This window comes from Jatropha curcas, chromosome 10, assembly GCF_041381405.1.
Source record: "Jatropha curcas cultivar XTBG-Jc1 chromosome 10, XTBG_Jcur_1.0, whole genome shotgun sequence".
In the NCBI taxonomy this organism is placed as follows: domain Eukaryota; kingdom Viridiplantae; phylum Streptophyta; class Magnoliopsida; order Malpighiales; family Euphorbiaceae; genus Jatropha; species Jatropha curcas.
Window position 1 is genome coordinate 662,350 of NC_143160.1, and position 22,515 is coordinate 684,864.

General features: G+C 36.3%; 3 protein-coding genes, 1 long non-coding RNA gene and 1 pseudogene across 5 annotated transcripts; 3 read left to right on the forward strand and 2 right to left on the reverse strand.

The window, feature by feature from the left end:
• The first annotated feature begins 942 nt into the window (after nt 1–942).
• LOC110010756 (uncharacterized) lies at nt 943–5,139 on the forward strand. Its single transcript, XR_002285778.3, has 2 exons — nt 943–1,585; nt 1,814–5,139. It is a non-coding gene; the product is annotated as an uncharacterized LOC110010756 (long non-coding RNA).
• Nucleotides 5,140–6,041: 902 nt separating this feature from the next.
• On the forward strand, nt 6,042–10,373 carry LOC105646201 (elongation factor 2). Its single transcript, XM_089726907.1, has 4 exons — nt 6,042–6,152; nt 6,958–7,006; nt 7,088–7,175; nt 7,714–10,373. The coding sequence occupies exons 2-4, from the start codon at nt 7,004–7,006 to the stop codon at nt 10,152–10,154; spliced, it is 2,532 nt and encodes an 843-aa protein (XP_089583033.1). The 5' UTR covers nt 6,042–6,152; nt 6,958–7,003; the 3' UTR covers nt 10,155–10,373.
• A 2,911-nt stretch (nt 10,374–13,284) lies between these two features.
• Nucleotides 13,285–17,570, reverse strand: LOC119370125 (elongation factor 2). Its single transcript, XM_089726948.1, has 4 exons — nt 17,399–17,570; nt 16,638–16,686; nt 16,460–16,547; nt 13,285–15,937 (listed from the first exon to the last, which is right to left on the reverse strand). Exons 2-4 carry the CDS (start codon nt 16,638–16,640, stop codon nt 13,497–13,499), a joined length of 2,532 nt encoding a protein of 843 aa, XP_089583074.1. The 5' UTR covers nt 16,641–16,686; nt 17,399–17,570; the 3' UTR covers nt 13,285–13,496.
• Nucleotides 17,571–17,936: 366 nt separating this feature from the next.
• On the reverse strand, nt 17,937–20,339 carry LOC149492883 (cell division cycle protein 48 homolog pseudogene; annotated as a pseudogene).
• A 10-nt stretch (nt 20,340–20,349) lies between these two features.
• Nucleotides 20,350–22,247, forward strand: LOC105646204 (protein WHAT'S THIS FACTOR 1 homolog, chloroplastic). Of its 2 annotated transcripts, XM_089715519.1 has the most exons (3): nt 20,350–20,484; nt 20,770–20,902; nt 21,064–22,247. In XM_089715519.1, the coding sequence occupies exons 1-3, from the start codon at nt 20,452–20,454 to the stop codon at nt 22,194–22,196; spliced, it is 1,299 nt and encodes a 432-aa protein (XP_089571645.1). In that variant the 5' UTR covers nt 20,350–20,451; the 3' UTR covers nt 22,197–22,247. The 2 variants fall into 2 exon arrangements, with proteins under 2 accessions (XP_089571645.1, XP_089571646.1); XM_089715520.1 differs by lacking the exon at nt 20,350–20,484 and having other exon boundaries at nt 20,776–20,902; nt 21,000–22,247.
• The last annotated feature ends 268 nt before the right edge of the window (nt 22,248–22,515 follow it).

Below are 22,515 nucleotides of genomic sequence, written 5' to 3' on the forward strand. Positions count from 1 at the left end.
GAACATCAGAGAACTAGTTAGTTGAATTAAAAAAAAAACAAAGACTATCATATGATTTTTGAAAAGTAAAAGTCCTAAATTGTAAATTTTAGTAGATTATGAGAGGTAAATGGTAATTAATTTATTTATAATCCCAAAGTAATGCAGAAGTGAAGTTGCCAACCTGTCTGCCACTCTTCTGTTAAAATTCTATAAAAAAGAATCCATGCATAAAATTTCATAAAATAACTGGGTTATATTTAAATATAAAAGAATCAAAACATAAATTTTTATACGAACAATATGGATTTTTTTTTTTAATTAAAACTTCAAATGCGTTAATATTCAATTATTTCTCTTCACCCATCCACACCCCTCACTGGCTACCACCCATCAATTATAATATTATTAATTTCTCAATGAAATACGCATGTATATATAACAGCCATTTATTTAATGGTTATTTTATTGAGAAAAAAAAATATAACACTCCATATCCAATTCTTATTATTTGAAAAAATTGGAAATATATATATAGTTTGAAAAATAAATTTTTGTACTAATAAAAATTAAAAAAAGAATGAATGTTATAAATAAAAATATTAAGATGAACGTGCAATCCCATAAGACTAAATTTAATTAGAAATCATTGCATTTGATCAAAAAAAATAATTTTTGATTTGTTATTTAATTAATAATTAATAATAATTTTAGTTATTCTATTATTATAATTAAATAAAATTTTCAAAATTACAAAATTCAGCTAATATATATATATATATTTGTTAAACTTTTGACAAAAGACGTCTCCTCATGTTTTCTCATTTTTTTAAAAAAATTTAAAGAAGAAAAATAGTGGGAAAGAAAATAAAAGAAATTAGTTTTCTTCATCTAAGGTTAAAAATGGGAAAATGTTAAAAAGATATTCAAAATTCCAAATCATAACAAGCGTAAGTCTGACGGCATGCGTATAACCACACGCATTAAAAAAAATTTAACCATCTTACTACACGTTGCAGCTGCAGATCACGCGCACGTGCATTCACTGTAGCTCCACGTAAGCTTAATGGTTACATTGTAATTTCCATAAAAATCCATGCCTACTTGTTTAGCATCTTCCCTTCTTTCTTTTTCCAAAACTAGTAGCTGCTGTCTTAAAATCTGGTGTGGATCGCTCGATAACAGTAGTCCGTGCACGCCTAGGTGTCACAATCCTATTCGTCTGTGCCCTTTATAAATAACCATCAGTCTCACCCGTGATAGGGTAGGTGTGATGTGTATCTGTATGCTTTCTCTTTCTATCAATCTTTATTCAGCATCTATATCAGGAAGAGAGAGAAAAAGAAATGGAGAGGGAGAGAGAGGGGAGGAGTTGATTCTGTTACCGGCGGTCTCTAATTCGCTTGGTGCAGGTCGGGAACTGATTGGCTTCGCTTGTATGTACTTGTGTGTACAGTATGTACTTAATCAATGCCAGATGGCGAGATGTGATTAGTTGAGATGAATGGAAGCGAATTGGATCCCGCCTTGCATCAACTGAATCGGAGACCGCGGTGAAGGGTTGCATGGATCTTGGTTGTATCTCCGGTTACTGTTCAGATCTCAGGTTGGGATTTATTTATGTATTTAGTTTTTGTGATGCAGCTGTGGATTATATCTGTAGCTGAAAAATGAAATGATTTTGATTCATTTCTAGTAAATGACAGCTTTAATTATTGGATTTTTGAGCATTCATTGATCTGATATTATTTGGCATTAATAGATCTAATTATTAGATCTTTTAATCAGTACTTAATGTATTGTATGTTATTTTTGCACCCCTACGGATTCGCAGGAAAAGATTCTATCTTTACATGGAACAGAAAAGGAAAGAACTTGTGCACGACAGAATTCAATCAAAAAATCTTGCTTGCAGATTGTTACTATAAGCTGCAAGTTTTCATTTTATTTAAGGGTCCATTTGGATAGCAAGTAATTTTCTGGAAAATGTTCGAATACATTCTTTTGGTGATTTATAACTGCTGATAAATATTGGATTTTTTTGGTGCTTGCAATTCTTGTTCGAAATTTTTATCTCAGTGCAGGGATGCTGATTCATATTAAGGAAACTTTTGATGTTTCCGTTTTTGTTCAATTTCATAGATACTATGATGTGAATATGTATACCCCAGTTTAGAGTTAGACTGGACTGTTAACAGAAGGCAAATTTGTTTATGTTTATTTTTATTATTATTTTTTTTTTTTTGTGTGTATTTGAAGTTAGGGGGAAAGGAATATGCTTTAAGTTTTAAGATTATCATTACAGCTTAAAACTTTAATGTTTGTATGGATGCATATATGTATGTTCATGTAGCTATTTATTTACTTTGACAATTTTTTCCACTGCTGCTAGGTTGTTTTGTGATCCTGATTGAGGTTACCTATGTTCTTTGGAGTCTATATTGCTTTAATCACAAGTTTTGTTATGGTGTTCATAACTGTTTTTGGAGCAATAGGATTACATAAATAAAATAACAGCATTTGCTCATAAACCATCTTAAACAAAATCGATGGGAACACATGTTATGTATACATTTCTACAAGTGGACAGTTATAACAAAAAAGATTCGTGGATCCGCCAGATCTTTTTTTTACCTCATAGTTTCAACCGCAACTTGGTTGGTACTATCTTAACTTTTTTTAGACATTTATGTACAAATGCACACATATATGGACTAGTTTTGCTCTTTCTATGAGGTTATACTCTACTTAATGAGAAAGATTGAGCCTTCACCAAATGCTCACTTGTCCATTGGAATGTGAACTATTTAGATTCGCGTCCCTCTTTTGATTGGTCTGTTCTTTCTGTCTCAGTTGATACCCTGAATAGGTGGTGCAATACCTCATTTTTCAAGCATCCTTATGCTTTCCCAAAACAATCCTATCACAAGTATTCAGAGAACGTGTGTGAATTAGGGTATGTATCACTGATTAGGGTATGTGGCATTGTTGTTATATATGTTGTTGAGAAAATAAGCTTCTTCCTTATGTTGATTAGAGGCAGTGAGAACTTGTGTCATACATCCAATACGTTTTGTCTTAAACCAATTAACAGGTCCAAACTGCTTTTTGAATATTACCTAAAAGATTGATCTCAAATATCATTTTCAACTTTAACTTCAAAACAGACACTTAGTCTTTATGCTCTTTATGGAAGTCATTGTTGTTTTAGTATGTTTAAAAAATAGTTTCCTCTTATGTTGCTTGTTTTTGAAATTATAGTAGGCAGATTCTTATTGAGAAGATTCTCCTAGGCGACAAAGTTGAACCATTGCAATGCATAAAATAATTTGTATGTTGTCCTAAGTGCAGTATGCCGATAGGTGAAATCTTCTGTGCACTATAATTTTGGGCTTGCATTGGACTAGTTGAGTGGGGAAAGGATGCTTTTTGTATAACCAATTTTCTTTAGTCTCAATTGATGGTCTGGGGTACATGCAAGAACCTCTTTGCTTTGGTGGAAGCAATGGAACTGCCAAAGTAGTTTCTGTTACTATTATGCAGGAACCATGATAGTAATTGCTGTTACTATTATGGTCCAGTTAAGTTTCATCTATTTTACTGGCATCCAAATACGTATGAGAATTCTGGTTTGCTTTTAAGAGGAACGTTCCTTGATAGCTCTTTATTTTGAGGTGATTTCTATGTAATAACATTTTCCTGGACATGTATCATGACTTGAATGTTTATTTACATAGGATTGTGTATCTGTAGCATTTTTTGCACTGTAAACTAAAACCTTCCGACTTTGAAATGCATTTCTATGGTTGGCTATACTTTCCTCCTCCTGTATTGTAGTTGCCTCAAAAAAGATGACAAGAAGCCAAACTGTGATATACCACTTTGTGATATCTATCGGCTCTTATCAATGAGCTCTGGATTTGAACTTCTGTTTTCTGTATCTGGTAATCTTCTTTTTTATGCTTCAGAATCTCTTTTTTTTCATTAACACAAATTGTTCTACTGTGTGTGTCAGTTAGCGGTATCAGGATGGATATCCAGAATTTGAATATACAGGCCTGGTAATCGAATTTTATTATTTTATACTATACTGAACTTAACGTTTCCCTGCTTTGTATGGAGCTGAGCAGATTCTTTGTTATGTCATTCTCTTCCTTAATTGGGCAGCAAGCAGCCCCCACAAATCTATATTTCTAACTTTAGCAAAGGTTGTCTTGGTTGTGTGCAAGTGCTGCATTTTGCCAAATTGCTCTTTACCTTCTGAGATGATGAAAGGGAATGAAATTCAAATTAAAAAATTCACACAGCAAGGATGCATCTAATGCGAATCTGCATTCACCACTTTTTGCTGCTTTTGCATGTGAACTGATTGTTTATTACTTCACTTTTTTGGTTTGGTTAAATGATTCCAATTTGACATCTCTTTTTGTTTTCACATGCATTGATGTGATGATAATTACTTTGTGCTTGTGTTCTTTCAGTGTTATTTGTTTGATAATTTGCTTTGTGTTCTTTTGTTCTACTTACCTTGAATTGCGTGTTTGAGCTGCAGAGGCATGAACCTGACAAAGCTGGACTAGTAGCAAAGCCACTTGACGATATGGAACTCTCTTTTTAAACAATTAAAATTCTTTAGACAAATCCAAGGATGGAATAATTTATAGGACAATCCATCTAACTTGGAACCATTTATACCGATATATTTGTCTATTTAATATTTTGTTTCCCCCTAAATTTAAATCTTGGCTTTGCCCTGAGCAGGACTAGGACTACACTTCTGAGATGGCAACTTGAAGTTCACAATTCAACGGCTGAGGAATGAATGGAAGAATATCATGCATTGATTAGGTTTGATTTCAAATGGCAGGGTCATCCATCCAACATATTTGTGTGTATTATTTTGTACTTGGGAGTGAAGAAAACGAAATTTTAAAATTTTTTATCGTAGCTTATGCTTGTGTTAGATGTCCATTTGAATGGGCATCCTTTCAATATAATAGTAAAGATATTTACTGATTTCCAACTCGATCAGACGACAGGAAAAAAAAAGGTCGTTTATTGCTTACTATTGTTTTTCAAATGGTATACGATGGGAATATTGTAACTATGACTATGGTCGTTTAACTAATGGGATGCATGAACTAGCTTCTTTAAATTCAACTTCAAGCACTAGTCTATCAGAGCCAGCCCACAGCCAACGCCTAAATTGCATTTATTTCATTTCTCCGAGACGCAAATTAATAAAAAAACATATAAAATTATTTTTGAAAATCCTTTGTTTTGCAAAAGGTTCATAGATAACTGAATTTAAACTATCAAATTTTGATATTCTAATTATTTATTTTAGTTAAAAAAAAAAATGCTGTGCCCATCTATGAGTCTTTGCAATTATATTATATTGGTAAAATAATTCATTGAACTGGGTGTTATTTTTTACTTAAATATAAGAGAATGGGATCGCACACATTTAAAAAAAGTGATATTATTTTGTACCAACTATTGAATTACATTCATTAAATTTCTTGTTCCATTGTAATTTTTTTCCACTTATTGGGGGCAATGAGTAAAAATAATGGTTAGACTATAATTTTATGTGGCTTTCCTCTTTTAATAATTTTCATCAATTTTATTATAAATTTGTAGACGAGAAGACTCAAATCCTATACTTCTTATTAGAGCTTTTTAATTTCACATAAATTTTTAACCTTTTTAAATTTAATGAGTTTCACTTTCTAAATTCACGTTTTAAAAAGTTTATTTAATTCAATTTCAATGCCCTACTTGTTACTTTCAACAACCTTTTAAAATGACTAAGTGACCAACTAAACAATGTTTAAACTCTTTGAATTTTATTATACAATATTTTTCACTTTCAATTTAGCAAATATAAAAAAGAACAAATAAAACCTTCATTTTCAGTAAAAAAAAAAAAAAAAAAAAACCTTCATTTTCATTTTCCGAGAATAATTTCCATCTTCCCTTACTTTTTGTTATTTTGGGCCCACTTTTTGCAGCCCAATGAGCCCAGAAAGAAAAACCCTAGGGCTAGGGTATCACGATATACTGAAGCTCTCATTATATACCCTTCGTTGAGCAAGTGGCTCTCACATTTCTGGATACTGAAGAGAGAGTGACTCTCATAACCTCTCTTCTATAGCGGCCGTCTTTGACAGGTATGTATCTCTCTTTCGCTTAGCTGATTCTTAATTTCTGTGTCACTGGATATTATTTTTGATTTACTTCTTGTTATCGTCGATTTGGATCTGCTTCAGAACATACCATACTGTTAAATAATGCGTTGGGTTGCTCAGTTTATGGTTTTTATGATTTAGATTTGTAATTAAGATGATTTGAGACTCTGTTTCTCTTTACTTAAATGATATTGTCTTGAGTCATGAAAGCTTAGATTAATACGTTTTTGATGGCTGCTTATGATTTGTTTGTAGCTTCACCTTTTTATTTTTTTCTTAATAGCTATTATAATTGCATAAGCAATAAAGTCGAAACGTTTAGAAATTGTTGTTTTCTGTATGATTATGCTGATCCAAAATTTTGATTGATTTCTTTTATTTTTTTCGTCAGCGGATATGTGTAGATTTTGGTGTGTCTTCACTTGCTAGTAGATTTTATTTGTTTTATTTGTCACTTGCCAGCATCATATATCTTGTCCCGCTAATGAATATTTTGGTATGTGCTTATGGTCTGGTGTTGGGCTTATTTTCGTGCTCGTGTATTTGCAGATATTGTTTAGGCCGATTCAATTTTGCACTTGTTCTCATTGTGTTAATATATGGCTTTCCTTATCTTAGCTGCCTAATTGTTTGCATGCTAGTTGCACTGGCTTCTGTTTAAATCTGGATAGCTTATCTTTGTTTAACTGTGGAATGGATAATCAGTTTATTTCGTTCAGTGTCTTTTAACTGTAAATGCTTCTTCTTCATTCACCTAACTTAAAAATTTTGTCGTTTGCTTGTGCAGTTGTTTATTGATAGCAATTGGCTGTGAACTCTACAGGCTAGTCAAGATGGTAAGCCATTTTTCTTAAATTATTTTTTGGAGTTCTCTGCCCAAGATAAAAATTACAGGAAGGTATGCTTGATATTTACAGGTGAAGTTTACAGCCGAAGAGCTCCGTCGCATCATGGACTACAAGCATAACATTCGTAATATGTCCGTCATTGCCCATGTTGATCATGGTATAATCTTTATTTTTTTTCTGCAAATACTTGGTGTAATGAATGCTCCTTGCTATTTTTCTACTAATGGAATGTGAGTTTATTAATGTGTATGACTTCCATTTATTATTGTTTTCACTTAGTAGGCAACCATAATAATACTAGTATGTCAAAATTCAAAACTGAATACGATTCTTTTTCACAATTATGCTATGGATTTCAAGTTCAGTGTCTGTATGAATATTTACATGGCTGCTTATAGAGACGTCAAATTTCAGAATGTTTTTTACAACCTATGCAACTTGGTGAAAGTTGGGTATTGTACGTGTGTAAATATTTTGATCTGAATTTAGAGTGAGTTGGTATTTAGTGTTTTTTTCTCCATTCTTAGCTGTGTATCTTGGACTGATTTAATCATGCACTATGCTTATATAATTTAAATCACTGTTTTATATTTTGTGCAGTTAGATCAATTATGTTTTGGGTGCGAGTACAACCCTTCAGCAGGAACCCGTCTTAGGCGCTAGTGTTCTAATCAATCTGTTACCTTCTATTTCAGGGAAGTCAACACTTACCGACTCTCTTGTGGCTGCTGCTGGTATTATTGCTCAAGAAGTTGCCGGCGATGTCCGTATGACCGACACCCGTCAGGATGAGGCAGAGCGTGGTATCACAATTAAATCTACCGGTATCTCGCTATACTATGAGATGTCTGATGAAGCCCTCAAGAGCTATAAGGGGGATAGACAAGGAAATGAATATCTCATCAATCTCATTGATTCTCCCGGACATGTTGACTTTTCATCCGAGGTCACTGCTGCTCTCCGAATTACTGATGGTGCCCTGGTTGTGGTGGACTGTATTGAGGGCGTTTGTGTCCAAACAGAGACTGTGCTTCGCCAGGCTTTGGGTGAAAGGATTAGGCCTGTCTTGACCGTCAACAAGATGGACAGGTGCTTCCTTGAGCTGCAGGTCGATGGCGAGGAGGCTTATCAAACGTTCTCGAGGGTCATTGAAAATGCCAATGTCATCATGGCCACATATGAAGATCCCCTCCTCGGTGATTGTCAGGTCTACCCTGAGAAAGGAACTGTTGCTTTCTCTGCTGGTTTGCATGGTTGGGCTTTCACTTTGACAAACTTTGCTAAGATGTATGCCTCGAAGTTTGGGGTTGATGAATCCAAGATGATGGAAAGGCTATGGGGTGAGAACTTCTTTGATCCTGCTACTAAGAAGTGGACCACCAAAAATACAGGTTCTCCAACATGCAAGCGTGGTTTTGTGCAGTTCTGTTATGAGCCGATCAAGCAGATTATTAACACTTGCATGAATGACCAGAAGGACAAACTGTGGCCGATGTTGCAAAAGCTTGGGGTAACAATGAAGTCCGAGGAAAAGGATTTAATGGGCAAGGCCTTGATGAAGCGTGTTATGCAGACTTGGCTGCCTGCTAGTAATGCTCTTCTAGAAATGATGATCTTTCACCTTCCCTCTCCTGCCAAGGCCCAGAAGTATCGTGTTGAGAACTTGTATGAGGGACCCCTGGATGATCCTTATGCCAATGCTATCAGGAATTGTGATCCAGAAGGCCCTCTCATGCTTTATGTGTCTAAAATGATTCCAGCTTCTGATAAGGGTAGATTCTTTGCTTTTGGTCGTGTGTTCTCTGGGAAAGTGGCAACTGGTCAAAAGGTTAGGATCATGGGTCCAAACTACGTTCCTGGTGAGAAGAAAGACTTGTATGTGAAGAGTGTTCAGAGAACTGTTATTTGGATGGGAAAGAGGCAGGAGACTGTTGAGGATGTTCCATGCGGTAACACGGTTGCCATGGTTGGTTTGGATCAATTTATCACCAAGAATGCTACTTTGACTAACGAGAAGGAAGTTGATGCCCATCCCATTCGCGCTATGAAGTTCTCTGTCTCACCAGTTGTGCGTGTTGCTGTTCAATGTAAAGTTGCCTCTGATCTCCCCAAACTTGTTGAAGGTCTAAAGCGGTTGGCCAAGTCAGATCCTATGGTTGTGTGTACCATTGAGGAGTCTGGAGAGCACATTATTGCTGGTGCTGGAGAACTTCATCTTGAGATATGTTTGAAAGATTTGCAGGATGATTTCATGGGTGGAGCTGAGATTATAACATCTTCCCCTGTTGTCTCTTTCCGTGAGACTGTCCTTGAGAAGTCCTGCCGTGTTGTGATGAGCAAGTCCCCCAACAAGCACAACCGTCTTTACATGGAGGCCAGGCCTATGGAGGAAGGACTTGCTGAAGCTATCGATGATGGTCGTATTGGTCCCAGGGATGATCCAAAGGCACGCGCAAAGATTTTATCGGAGGAATTTGGTTGGGATAAGGACCTTGCAAAGAAGATATGGTGTTTTGGTCCTGAGACTACTGGACCAAACATGGTGGTTGATATGTGTAAAGGAGTGCAGTACCTGAATGAAATTAAGGACTCTGTTGTTGCTGGGTTCCAATGGGCATCAAAGGAAGGAGCACTGGCTGAAGAAAACATGAGAGGTATCTGCTTTGAAGTCTGTGATGTGGTGCTCCACACTGATGCTATTCATAGAGGTGGTGGTCAGATTATTCCAACTGCTAGGAGGGTTATCTACGCATCACAGCTTACAGCCAAGCCAAGGCTTCTGGAACCTGTTTACTTGGTGGAGATCCAAGCCCCAGAGCAGGCACTTGGAGGTATCTACAGTGTTCTTAACCAAAAACGTGGGCATGTCTTTGAGGAGTTACAGAGGCCTGGTACCCCATTGTACAACATCAAGGCATACCTACCGGTTATTGAGTCCTTTGGATTCTCAAGCACTTTGAGGGCTGCCACATCAGGACAGGCCTTCCCACAATGTGTGTTTGATCATTGGGAGATGATGTCTTCTGATCCAATGGAGGCTGGTACACAAGCATCAACTCTCGTGGCGGAGATTCGCAAGAGAAAGGGTTTGAAGGAGCAGATGACTCCGCTATCTGAGTTCGAGGACAAGCTGTAATCATTTGTTGAGTGAGTGTGAAGATGATACGACAATGTTTTTGCTGCCTTTTTGTTTTTGTACTCGGTTATTTATGTTTATGAATGTCAGTTGTAGTATTTTGGGATTAATCCTTTATGTTTGTTCTAGTATTAAGGTCTATAGTGATGTTGTCTTACTTGGTATGTTCTGAACTTTTCGAACCAATTGGCTGATTATAATGCTATTTTCATTTCAGAATGTTGCTTTCTTCAATAAACACCCTCCCCTCTTCTTTTTCCAGCAGGTTTGGTATTCTAAATGCTTACAGGTATACAGGCCCTTGTATAAGTTCCATTTTGATTATATACAAGAAGCAGGGTGGCTTTCGAGTTCCGCTTCTTAACCCTGTTGGAACATTTCTGTTCTAGCAAAAACTGGTTTTCAGTTTAACGTGCTTTTGAAATAATTTTAGGGGAAAAGTTGAAGTAGATTTTTGTGGAGCCTCTTGGCTACTGTTGAAACGCTAATCATATTACATTCTGATTTGAGTTGCACTATTTCTCATTGAGTAATATATTATTTCCATGGGATTTCTTATGTTATATATTTTTGTTTACGTGCTTATATTGAGGACTTTTTTTTATTTTATTTTATTGATAGTACTATATTGAGGACTGTTGATTAACGTTCTGTAATGTTTTGACTTCTTCAACAATTTTGGAACCAGAATTGGCAGGCAGTTGGTCCTATTATAAATTCATATCCTTTTTTCTGTGCATTGTTTTTTCCTTTTCTTTTCTATTATTATTACTTTTTAGTAATTTTATTTATACCTAAACTTATATTTATGATTATAGTGTACCCTAACCTACGATATATGGATGATGACTAGCCGGTTCATTCAGCAGTTTCAGATTCTTCGATGTTTGAACCGGAGTTGATCCTTAAACTGTTAGTTTTAAGTTCATTTCATTTTCACTGCATTCAAGCAATAGATTATTCTAGCCGCAATAGAAAATGTATTTTACAGTGAAAGGTAAAAATCAAAAGCGAAAAATATTATAAACATGTATTTATTAATCTATTAATCACTACTAATCATTTCACCGATGATCATTACATCAATCATCAACAACTATTACAATTTATCACTCATATTTAATAATAAATTTTTAAAATGCAAAGTTAATGTGATTCATATTCACTTATTATGGTTAGAAGCTTAGTGTTAGTTATGATTGTAAAATATTAACCTAATATGGTTATTCATGTTTTAAATTAAGAATAATTATATGTCTAATGGAGATTTACCATAAGGCATTCTAAATCTTTTTTCAAATATAAAAGAAGTGTTAGAATTAAAATAATACCTACTTTTCATGGTATTTATGTTAATTGAAACCTAACAATCTCCTTCATAACCCTTTAGCACTAAAACAATCTAGTCTATTTCTAGGTCTAAAAACGTAAAGTTAAACATCTAAGGGTTCCAATAATAAATTTTATTTTTGAATAGATCACTTAAACGTCTCAAATCATACAATCATGGTTATCAAGATACTCATGAGCATTAATTAATGCACACTTAAGTTAAATCAAAGATATCGAACATTCAAATTGGACACTAAACTCAGCACTAACAAAATGGTTTAATCATGTTAATTGTAAATTCAATACAAGAGGATGGAGAAGAAAGAAACCCATAATAAAACAATAAAGATGCAACTTAAATTTCCCTCTTGAAGTGAAATCTCCCTTTGTTTGTTGATGGCGTTTCTCCAAATCTTTCAAGCTTTGTTGAATCTCCACGAAACTCTTATTTTAGAGTTTTCTATCTAATTTTTGGCCTCAAGAAGCTGTTTTTATGGCATCCTCTTGTGCTTATAAGTGGTTTTGCCTCTTTTGGTGTAAAATATGTTTTTCCAGCAAATGACCTTCCCAACAATCTTGTCTTTGCTCGCATGAAGTATATATATAAAGAAATGACTAAGAGCTTCAATTCCAAATGCTAAGTTTCGTAACATGGTGGTAGAGCTGTAGATCAGACAGCCTAAGACTGTTAAATTTTTCCTCTCTTTTACTTAACCTTGGTTTCTATTCGTTTCTGGCGTTATCTTCACCACAAAACGTTAATGGAAGTTATGTTTCGTTGTGAATTCTTCTCGCAAGTATGATTCGTTCAATTTTTAGATTTTGGTTGATATTCTTGTTCAATTTGCTTCTATGTTCGATGAAAATTTTGGTTCTATTTTCGTTGATAATTTCTTTAGCATTAATCAATGAGATTTTTCTTTACTTTCTAATTCTCTTTTCATTGACTTGTTATAGAGTCCATTCTTCCATTAGTTTAGATTCTTCTCCATTGATCTATTAAATGATATCTCACAATTTTAATTTTGATTGTTTATCTCCATTTTTAGGGTTTCGTATTTTCTTTTATTCTTTGATTCTATCAATTCACCTAATGTTTTTTTCCATCCAAATATTTGAAAAATAAATAATAATAATAATAATAATCACAAACTCTAGATGGAAAAACAAGGCGTCCAAATAAAATTTTAAATGAATTTCCATAAAAAAATAGGTGACCCAAATTTCTCTCATATTTCCCGGAAATCAATTTTTCGTTACTTCTAATTTTTGACAATACAGTTATTTCTGGATAAATGATTTGTATATGCATTAGTTTTTAAACATTTTGCAACCCCTTTGACTCTATTCATGTGGATACTAACAGTTCTAATGGCAAAAATCAATTGGGAGAAAAATTTCTGTGTGGAAGCTAAAGAAAGTCGGGCATTTGTTAACTTATTTAAAATTAAATTACCAGAAATTGTATCACAAGGCAAAATTATTACGCTGAATATACATACACTTCCAACTATAAATCTCCTTTTGAATCTCTTTCCAGGCTAAAGACATCAATTCTGCTTAACGCCCCTTTTAAATCTCTTTTTATTTTCTTCATATCACTCTGCTCTGACAGAATTACTAGTTTGATATTTATAAGGAAAGTTACGAATTTTTACTGACGTGTCCATCCCTGCTTGTTCTAATATATAAGAAGAATGAGCCTCATACAAGGACACATGCACCTGAAAGCGTTCAAAGTAACTCAAACCTGCTGAGAAAGAAGAGGAGAAAGGAGTTTATTGAAGAAAGCAAAACCTGAAATGAAAAGAGCATTATAATCAACCTGAAATGGTTGGCAAAATTCAGAATACCAGGTACCACAACATCACAGTAGACCTTAATACTAGAAGAAATATAAAGGACTAGTCCCAACATATTACTACTGAGAGTAATAAAAAAAATAACTTGAGTACAAAAAAGTAAGCAAAAAAAATTGTCTTATCATCTTCACACTCACTCAACAAATGATTACAGCCTGTCCTCGTACTCAGATAGAGGAGTCATCTGCTCCTTCAAACCCTTTCTCTTGCGAATCTCTGCCACGAGAGTTGATGCTTGTGTACCAGCTTCCATTGGATCAGAAGACATCATCTCCCAGTGATCAAACACGGATTGTGGGAAGGCCTGTCCTGATGTGGCAGCCCTCAAAGTGCTTGAGAATCCAAAGGACTCAATAACCGGTAGGTATGCCTTGATGTTGTACAATGGGGTACCAGGCCTCTGTAACTCCTCAAAGACATGCCCACGTTTCTGGTTAAGAACACTGTAGATACCTCCAAGTGCCTGCTCTGGGGCTTGGATCTCCACCAAGTAAACAGGTTCCATAAGCCTGGGCTTGGCTGTAAGCTGTGATGCGTAGATAACCCTCCTAGCAGTTGGAATAATCTGACCACCACCTCTATGAATAGCATCAGTGTGGAGCACCACATCACAGACTTCAAAGCAGATACCTCTCATGTTTTCTTCAGCCAGTGCTCCTTCCTTTGATGCCCACTGGAACCCAGCAACAACAGAGTCCTTAATTTCATTCAGGTACTGCACTCCTTTACACATATCAACCACCATGTTTGGTCCAGTAGTCTCAGGACCAAAACACCAGATCTTCTTTGCAAGGTCCTTATCCCAACCAAATTCCTCCGATAAAATCTTTGCGCGTGCCTTTGGATCATCCCTGGGACCAATACGACCATCATCGATAGCTTCAGCAAGCCCTTCCTCCATAGGCCTGGCCTCCATGTAAAGACGGTTGTGCTTGTTGGGGGACTTGCTCATCACAACACGGCAGGACTTCTCAAGGACGGTCTCACGGAAAGAAACAACAGGGGAAGATGTTATAATCTCAGCTCCACCCATGAAATCATCCTGCAAATCTTTCAAACATATCTCAAGATGAAGTTCTCCAGCACCAGCAATAATGTGCTCTCCAGACTCCTCAATGGTACACACCACCATAGGATCTGACTTGGCCAACCGCTTTAGACCTTCAACAAGTTTGGGGAGATCAGAGGCAACTTTACATTGAACAGCAACACGCACGACTGGTGAGACAGAGAACTTCATAGCACGAATGGGATGGGCATCAACTTCCTTCTCGTTAGTTAAAGTAGCATTCTTGGTGATAAATTGATCCAAACCAACCATGGCAACCGTGTTACCGCAGGGAACATCCTCAACAGTCTCCTGCCTCTTTCCCATCCAAATAACAGTTCTCTGAACACTCTTCACATACAAGTCTTTCTTCTCACCAGGAACGTAGTTTGGACCCATAATCCTAACCTTTTGACCAGTTGCCACCCTCCCAGAGAACACACGACCAAAAGCAAAGAATCTACCCTTATCAGAAGCTGGAATCATCTTAGACACATAAAGCATGAGAGGGCCTTCTGGATCACAATTCCTGATAGCATTGGCATAAGGATCATCAAGGGGACCCTCATACAAGTTCTCAACACGATACTTCTGGGCCTTGGCAGGAGAGGGAAGGTGAAAGATCATCATTTCTAGAAGAGCATTACTAGCAGGTAGCCAAGTCTGCATAACACGCTTCATCAAGGCCTTGCCCATTAAATCCTTTTCCTCGGACTTCATTGTCACCCCGAGCTTTTGCAACATCGGCCACAGTTTGTCCTTCTGGTCATTCATGCAAGTGCTAATAATCTGCTTGATGGGCTCATAACAGAACTGCACAAAACCACGCTTGCATGTTGGAGAACCTGTGTTTTTGGTGGTCCACTTCTTGGTAGCGGGATCAAAGAAGTTCTCACCCCATAGCCTTTCCATCATCTTGGATTCATCAACCCCAAACTTCGAGGCATACATCTTAGCAAAGTTTGTCAAAGTGAAAGCCCAACCATGCAAACCAGCAGAGAAAGCAACAGTTCCTTTCTCAGGGTAGACCTGACAATCACCAAGGAGGGGATCTTCATATGTAGCCATGATGACATTGGCATTTTCAATGACCCTTGAGAACGTTTGATAAGCCTCCTCGCCATCGACCTGCAGCTCAAGGAAGCACCTGTCCATCTTGTTGACGGTCAAAACAGGCCTAATCCTTTCACCCAAAGCCTGGCGAAGCACAGTCTCTGTTTGGACACAAACGCCCTCAATACAGTCCACCACAACCAGGGCACCATCAGTAATTCGGAGAGCAGCAGTGACCTCGGATGAAAAGTCAACGTGTCCGGGAGAATCAATGAGATTGATGAGATAGTCATTTCCATGTCTATCCCCCTTAAAGCTCTTGAGGGCTTCATCAGACATCTCATAGTATAGCGAGATGCCGGTAGATTTAATTGTGATACCACGCTCTGCCTCATCCTGACGGGTGTCAGTCATACGGACATCACCCGCAACTTCTTGTGCAATAATACCAGCAGCAGCCACAAGAGAGTCGGTAAGTGTTGACTTCCCTGAAAATAGAAGGTAACAGATTGATTAGTACACTAGTGCCTAGGACGGGGTTCCCGCTGAAGGATTGTACTCTCACCTAGAAAATAATTGATCTAACTCACAAAATATTAAACAGTGATTTAAATTATAGGAGCATAGTGCATGCATAAATCAATCCAAGATACAAAGGGCATGATGAAGAAAAAATACGTTACATTATAAATTCCAACTCACTCTAAATTCAGATCAAAATATTTACACACTTATAACACCAAACTTTCAACAAGTTGCATAGGTTGTAAAAAGTATTCACAACTTTGACGTCTCTATAAAGGTTTCTCCAAGAATACCATATCCAGGAAAAAACTGTACCAGCCTTGTAAATATTCATACAAACACAACTAGTAATTCGCAGTGTAATTGTTAAAAGAATACCGTTCAGTTTTGAATTTTGACATACTAGGATTATTATGGTTGCCTATAAAGTGAAAATAAAAATAAATGGAGCATTCATTACACCAAAAAATTGCAGAAGATTATACCATGATCAACGTGGGCAATGACAGACATATTACGAATGTTATGCTTGTAGTCCATAATGCGACGGAGCTCTTCGGCTGTAAACTTCACCTGTAAATATCAAGAATATCTTCCTGTAAGTTTTATCTTGGGCAGAGAAAAATTCACTCTCCAGAAATGACTTAAGAAAAACGGGCTTACCATCTTGACTAGCCTTTAGAGTTCACGGCCAATGACTATCAATAAACAACTACACAAGTGAATGACAAAATTTTTAAGTTAGGTGAATGAAGAAGAAGTATTTATATTTAAAACACACTGAAAGTAACAAACTGATATCCATTCCACAGTCAAACAAACATAAGCTATGCAGATTTAAATAGAAGCCAGTGCAACTAGCATGCAAACACTTAGGCAGCCAAGATAACGAAACGCATAAATTAATACAATGAGAACAAGTGCAAAATTGAATTGGCCGAAATATCTGCAAATACACGACCCAACAACGGAGAAGTCAACTAATAAGCACATACCAAAATATTCATTAGCTAGACAAGATATATGATGCTGGCAAGTAACAAATATAACAAATAAAATCTATCAGAAAGTGAACTAACACCAAAATCCACAAGAAAGACAACCACTAAGCCTTATAAACAAAAACAAAAGCATCAATGAATTAAACATCTCTCATATTCAACAGCTGATCTTATTACAGATATCAGTGAATTGTAAATCACCTAAGCTATACTAAGGTGGCCAAAAGCAAAAACTTATAAAATTGGATCTACAAGGTTATGACGATCAAAGAACTCAAAAGGACAATCAAAAACTATATATGCATATATAAGATGTAGGAAAATATTCTAATTTGTATGGATCGAGATCTGAAACCAGGACAAGCACTAAATAAGTAGAATCTAAAAATGCCAGTAATGAAAAAAAAAAAAAAAAAAACGAACCGTAAGAGAGAATAATGAGCAAAACAGGCGGCGAGAGAGAGAGGTGAAGAGGCAGCCTCTGTAGTCTCTCAAAAAGATAAAGGCGCACTAATATGAATATAATTTATATGGGAATTTGACTTGCGTGAGTTTACGATGGAATATGCGATTGTAAATGTCGTCTCGTAGTCTCGTCTCTTTCCCCCTCTTCGCTAGGGTTTCTTCGAACGTGTGATTGGGCTTCTTTGGGCTTTTCATCAGTTTAGTTCTTTTGAGGTCTTGAATCTAATAATTAAAATATTTTAAAATTGGGCCTCTTTTGATGAGATTGGACTTTCCCTTATATTTATGCGCAGGCTGCCGCTGAATTTTCCCAATTCAAGAAAAAAAATCATTTTCTGTGTTTCTATTGAAACGATCAGCTTCAATACATTTCTTTGTTAATTAGGGGCTTTGAACAGAAATTTATTTTATTAATTAAGCTTTTTTTATTAATTAAGCTTTGATTAAGGTCAAACCAAGTTTTTTTGGTAGTACAAGTGTCAATAATATTCAATGGTTAGACTAAAATGAAAATTACTATTAAAAAAGAACTAAAGATACATTCTTTTCTATCTTATATCTTAGCAATCATCTCTGTCTAAACTGTAAATACATAAAACTGAATTTCATTAAATCCCCTAAAAAAGAAAATTGTGACCACCTAACCATAGAGATCCTCATCACAATTATCCATCTAGATAAAGATACAAATGGATTTAAGCCATCTGATGATGATGGTGATGGTGTGCCTTTAATAGAAAATTTGAAAGACCCAAGGCCTCTAAATTGCTGCAAATTCTGGGCAAACAACTGGTACTTGTAAATATCAGCATCACTGACGCTCCTTCTCGCATACCTCATTGCCTCCTCAAAATGAGCAACTTTCATTTCAGTTGCTTCCTCTTTTATACAATCTTCTTCCATTGCATCAAGATCTTTCTTTCTTTGCCTTTCAATATCCATCTCTATTTCTTCTCTGATTGCATTCTTACAAGCACGTTGACATATCTCTTTAATATCAGCACCACAAAATCTTTCTGTATGCTGAGCAAGAACAGCAAGGTCAACATCTTTCGACACGGGTGATTTTCTCAGGCAGGCCTTGAAAATCTGCAATCTTGAACTCTGATCAGGCAGAGGAATGTAAATTAATTGAGCAAGTCTACCTGGACGTAAAAGAGCAGGGTCAATTATATTAGGCCTATTTGTAGCCCCAATTATAAAGATAGTCTTTGTAGCAGATAAGCCATCCATTTCAGTTAAAATTGGGTTCAAAACCCTGTCTGCACCACCAGAGACACCATTGGAGTTTCCTCTTTTAATAGCAATCGAGTCTAGTTCATCAAAGAAGATAACACAAGGTGCAGATTGGCACGCCATATCGAAAACATCTCTAACATTAGCCTCACTCTCATCAAACCACATTGTCAATAGCTCAGGACCTTTAATACCAATAAAATTTGCTTCGCATTCATTAGCAATCAATAACTTTAGCTAACAAAGTTTTGCCACAACCAGGAGGTCCATAAAAAAGAACTCCTCTAGAAGGCGACAGACCATGTTTCTCAAATTTATCAGGATTCTCAATTGGGTATTGAACCGTCTCTTGGAGTTCCTTTATCAAGTCCACCAATATCTTCCCATCTGACATTAGGCACTTCAACAATTGTTTGACGTAAAGCAGAAGGATTAGTAGATCCTAAAGCAATCTTGAAGTTATCGTTGGTGACAGCCATAGCATTAAGAATCTCATCATCAACAATCTCATCTTCTAAATCAATTACATTCATTTTTTCTCTAATACATTGTAATGCAGCTTTAGTGCAAAGAGCAGCAAGATCTGCTCCAACTTACCCTTTGAGTTTCTTTTGCTACTTTTTCCAACTCCACATCTTCGTTTAGTTTCATGCTCTTGGTATGAATTCGGAGAACCTCAAGACGACCTACATCTGGAACACCAATATCAATTTCCTCGTCAAATCTCCCAAATCTTCTTACAGCAGGATCAATGCTATTAGGTCTATTAGTACCACGAATGACAATAACATGAGCACGAGACTTTAATCCATCCACAAGAGTCAATAATTTAGAATCAATTTCATCAATAAATATAATGGAAGGAGCATTTTTTTTTCCGCTTCCTCAAAGGCTTTTCTCAAATTGCCTTCACTTTCTTCGGCCATTTTTGACATGATCTCTGGTCCATTAATACAAAAGAAAGAAGCACCAGTTTCATTAGCAATAGCCCTCGCTATTAATGTCTTTCCAGTAACAGGAGGGCCATAAAGCAAGATTCCTTGAGGTGGTTTAATATCAATAGTCTTGAAAAGCTGGGGATGTCTTAATGGAAGCTTTACTAATTCCCTAATTTGAGTTAATTGTTTCCTAACCCCACCAATATCATCATAACCAACTTCATCAAGCCTTTCTTCATCTTCTCTTCTAATAGGTTCTCCTTCAAAAACAATTTCAGTACCAGGTAAAACTATACAATATTCTGATGGGTCTGTTTCAAAAACCTTGAACTCAACGCTTCTCGTACCTCCTCTTACTTGGAAAAGATCACCTTTCCTTACTGGCCTATATGTTTCAAGGAAATAAGGCTTTAAGTAAGTCTCAAATAGATTGCAAGATATTCCTTCAATTGTGTCATCCAAAGGAAGCACATGAACGCTTCTGCAATATTTAACATCTGGGCAGAGATGGATTGATACGACGTCGCTGAGCCTAACCCTCAAGTTTAATCGGACTACTTTTTTCATCCGATCTTTGTCTTGTCGCAAGTTTCATCAGATACTACAAGGCAAACTGTGTTCTTCCTGTTATTTCCTTTGATCAATATCATATCTCCATTGAAAATTTGAAGCTCGTCCATTGTTTCCGGTGGAGAGGACGGAATTATCGTCGATTGGCGATTCATCGACGAGAAATCTGTTTTCTTCTTTCTTAGCTCTCTTAGAGCAGCACGAAGACGCTAATTTATTGCTCATTGTGGAAAGTGGAAAACCGGAGAGCATAAACAAGAAATAAGAATGCTTGGGTTTGTGAAGAATAGAAAAAATTGGGTAATGGCAGGTCTTATATAGAGCTTGGGGACTTCTTTTCGACTTATATTTGGACAATTCAATGGGGCTACCAGGGATTTTGAAATTAGGAATCCTTTAGCGTTTGGGATTCTTTTTTTTTTTTTTTTTTTCTAAAAAATGGATTTCTAATAACTTTTTGCTTGAATGGAAGAAGCAAATTTCTCTTAATTGCATGTTACTTGCATCGTGTGTAATGGAAGTTCCCTGCCTTTTCTTGTTAACTAAACAAGCTTTGAGTTGGCTTTCTAAACTAACCCATACTAGTTATTTGTCCGTTGCTTTGAAGGCATTGTTCTGTATATGAAGAAATCTGATTGCGAGGGATTATGTTCAACGCCTTTGCTCATCCATCTCCAGCCCAAGGTTACCCTGATTGAGAGCCGATTTGGTGCAATTGGTAACTCAAAAAATTTCCTTTTTTTTTTTTCAGCAGAATTTTGCACTCTATCCGTTTGATTATTTGCCTCAACAAAACCTGGTTTTTCCCTTCCAAGATGAACAGGATATCCATATTTCGCATACACCAATTTCTAAAATCATGTCTTTTACAAAAACCAGATGTCTGTGCGTTTCAAAAATCACGTGCCATGTGGGTTTCAGTGAAGGAAAAATCAAGCGGAGGAAGAAGACCCAAGAAGAAGATATACCATAGAGTCCATGAACTTGATAGAGTCATGGACTTACAGAAAAAACCGTCTCTTATCTTACATCTCAAATCCATTATCCAATCACAAAAGCATCAATGTCTACTCCTCCGAGACCTCGAGAAGCAAGTTGGGTTTGTTCAGAAATGGAACTTCATGGCTGTACTTGAGAAGTATCCTTCAATATTCCGCGTTGGTGGCGGTAGTGACAGAACACCTCCTTTTGTTACTCTTACTGAGAAAGCAATAAAGATAGCCAATCAGGAACATGAAGCTAGAGAGTCCATGGAACCCATTTTAGTAAGGAATTTGAGAAAGCTGTTGATGATGTCGGTTGATTGTAGAGTGCCACTAGAAAAGATTGAATTCATTGGAAATGAATTAGGCTTACCCCAAGGTTTCAAGAATTCATTGATACCAAAATACCCAGAATATTTTTCAGTGAAAAATGTGAATGGGAAAGCTTATCTTCATTTGGAGAATTGGGATTCTTCATTAGCAATCACTGCTAGAGAGGAAAGATTATCGCTCGAAGGAGTTTCTGCTTCCAATCCACCAAAGAAAAAGGTCAGAATATCAAAGGATGGTAATTTCTTGGGTCCATTTGCCTTTAGAATGCGTTTTCCAGCTGGTTTTAGGCCAAATGCAAGTTATCTTGAGGAACTTGAAAGATGGCAGAGATTGGAATTTCCTTCTCCATACTTGAATGCAAGGAGATTTGATGCTGCTGATCCAAAGGCAAGAAAGCGTGTAGTTGCAGTGCTTCATGAGCTCCTTAGCTTGACAATCGAAAAAAGGATGACATCTCTGCAATTGGATGCATTTCATTCTGAGTCTTTGCTGCCATCTAGATTGCTGCTTTGTTTGGTAAAGAATCCTGGTATATTTTATATCACCAACAAAGGAGCAAGAAGTACTGTTTTCCTCAAAGAAGCCTATGATGGTTCAAATTTAATTGATAAATGTCCCTTGTTGTTGTTCAACGACAAGTTTGTAGCACTCAGTGGTCGTAGAGAGAGCAATTTTTGTAATGAAATGCGTTTTTGACAATTTCTTTTGCATCAATTTTTGTTCAACAAAAAGGTCGCTTTAATTTTATGCTTTTTGGTATCTGTTTGTTTAGAATGTCATTATTGGTTTTACCCAGAGAAGACAAAGGAACTGAAAGTGGGAATTTGTATGGGCTGTGAATTATTGGAAGCTAGTTGCTTTTGTTGTATTTATTGAGGATTTGTAATCCATATTTGCATAGGAAAGAGGAAGCAATGGCCCTTAATTGTTCAAGCCAGGACTCTTCTTCTTGGATTCTCTTCTTGGCCCAATACAGCAAAGCCCATTCTTTAGCAGTGAGCTTTCTTCTGCCTGA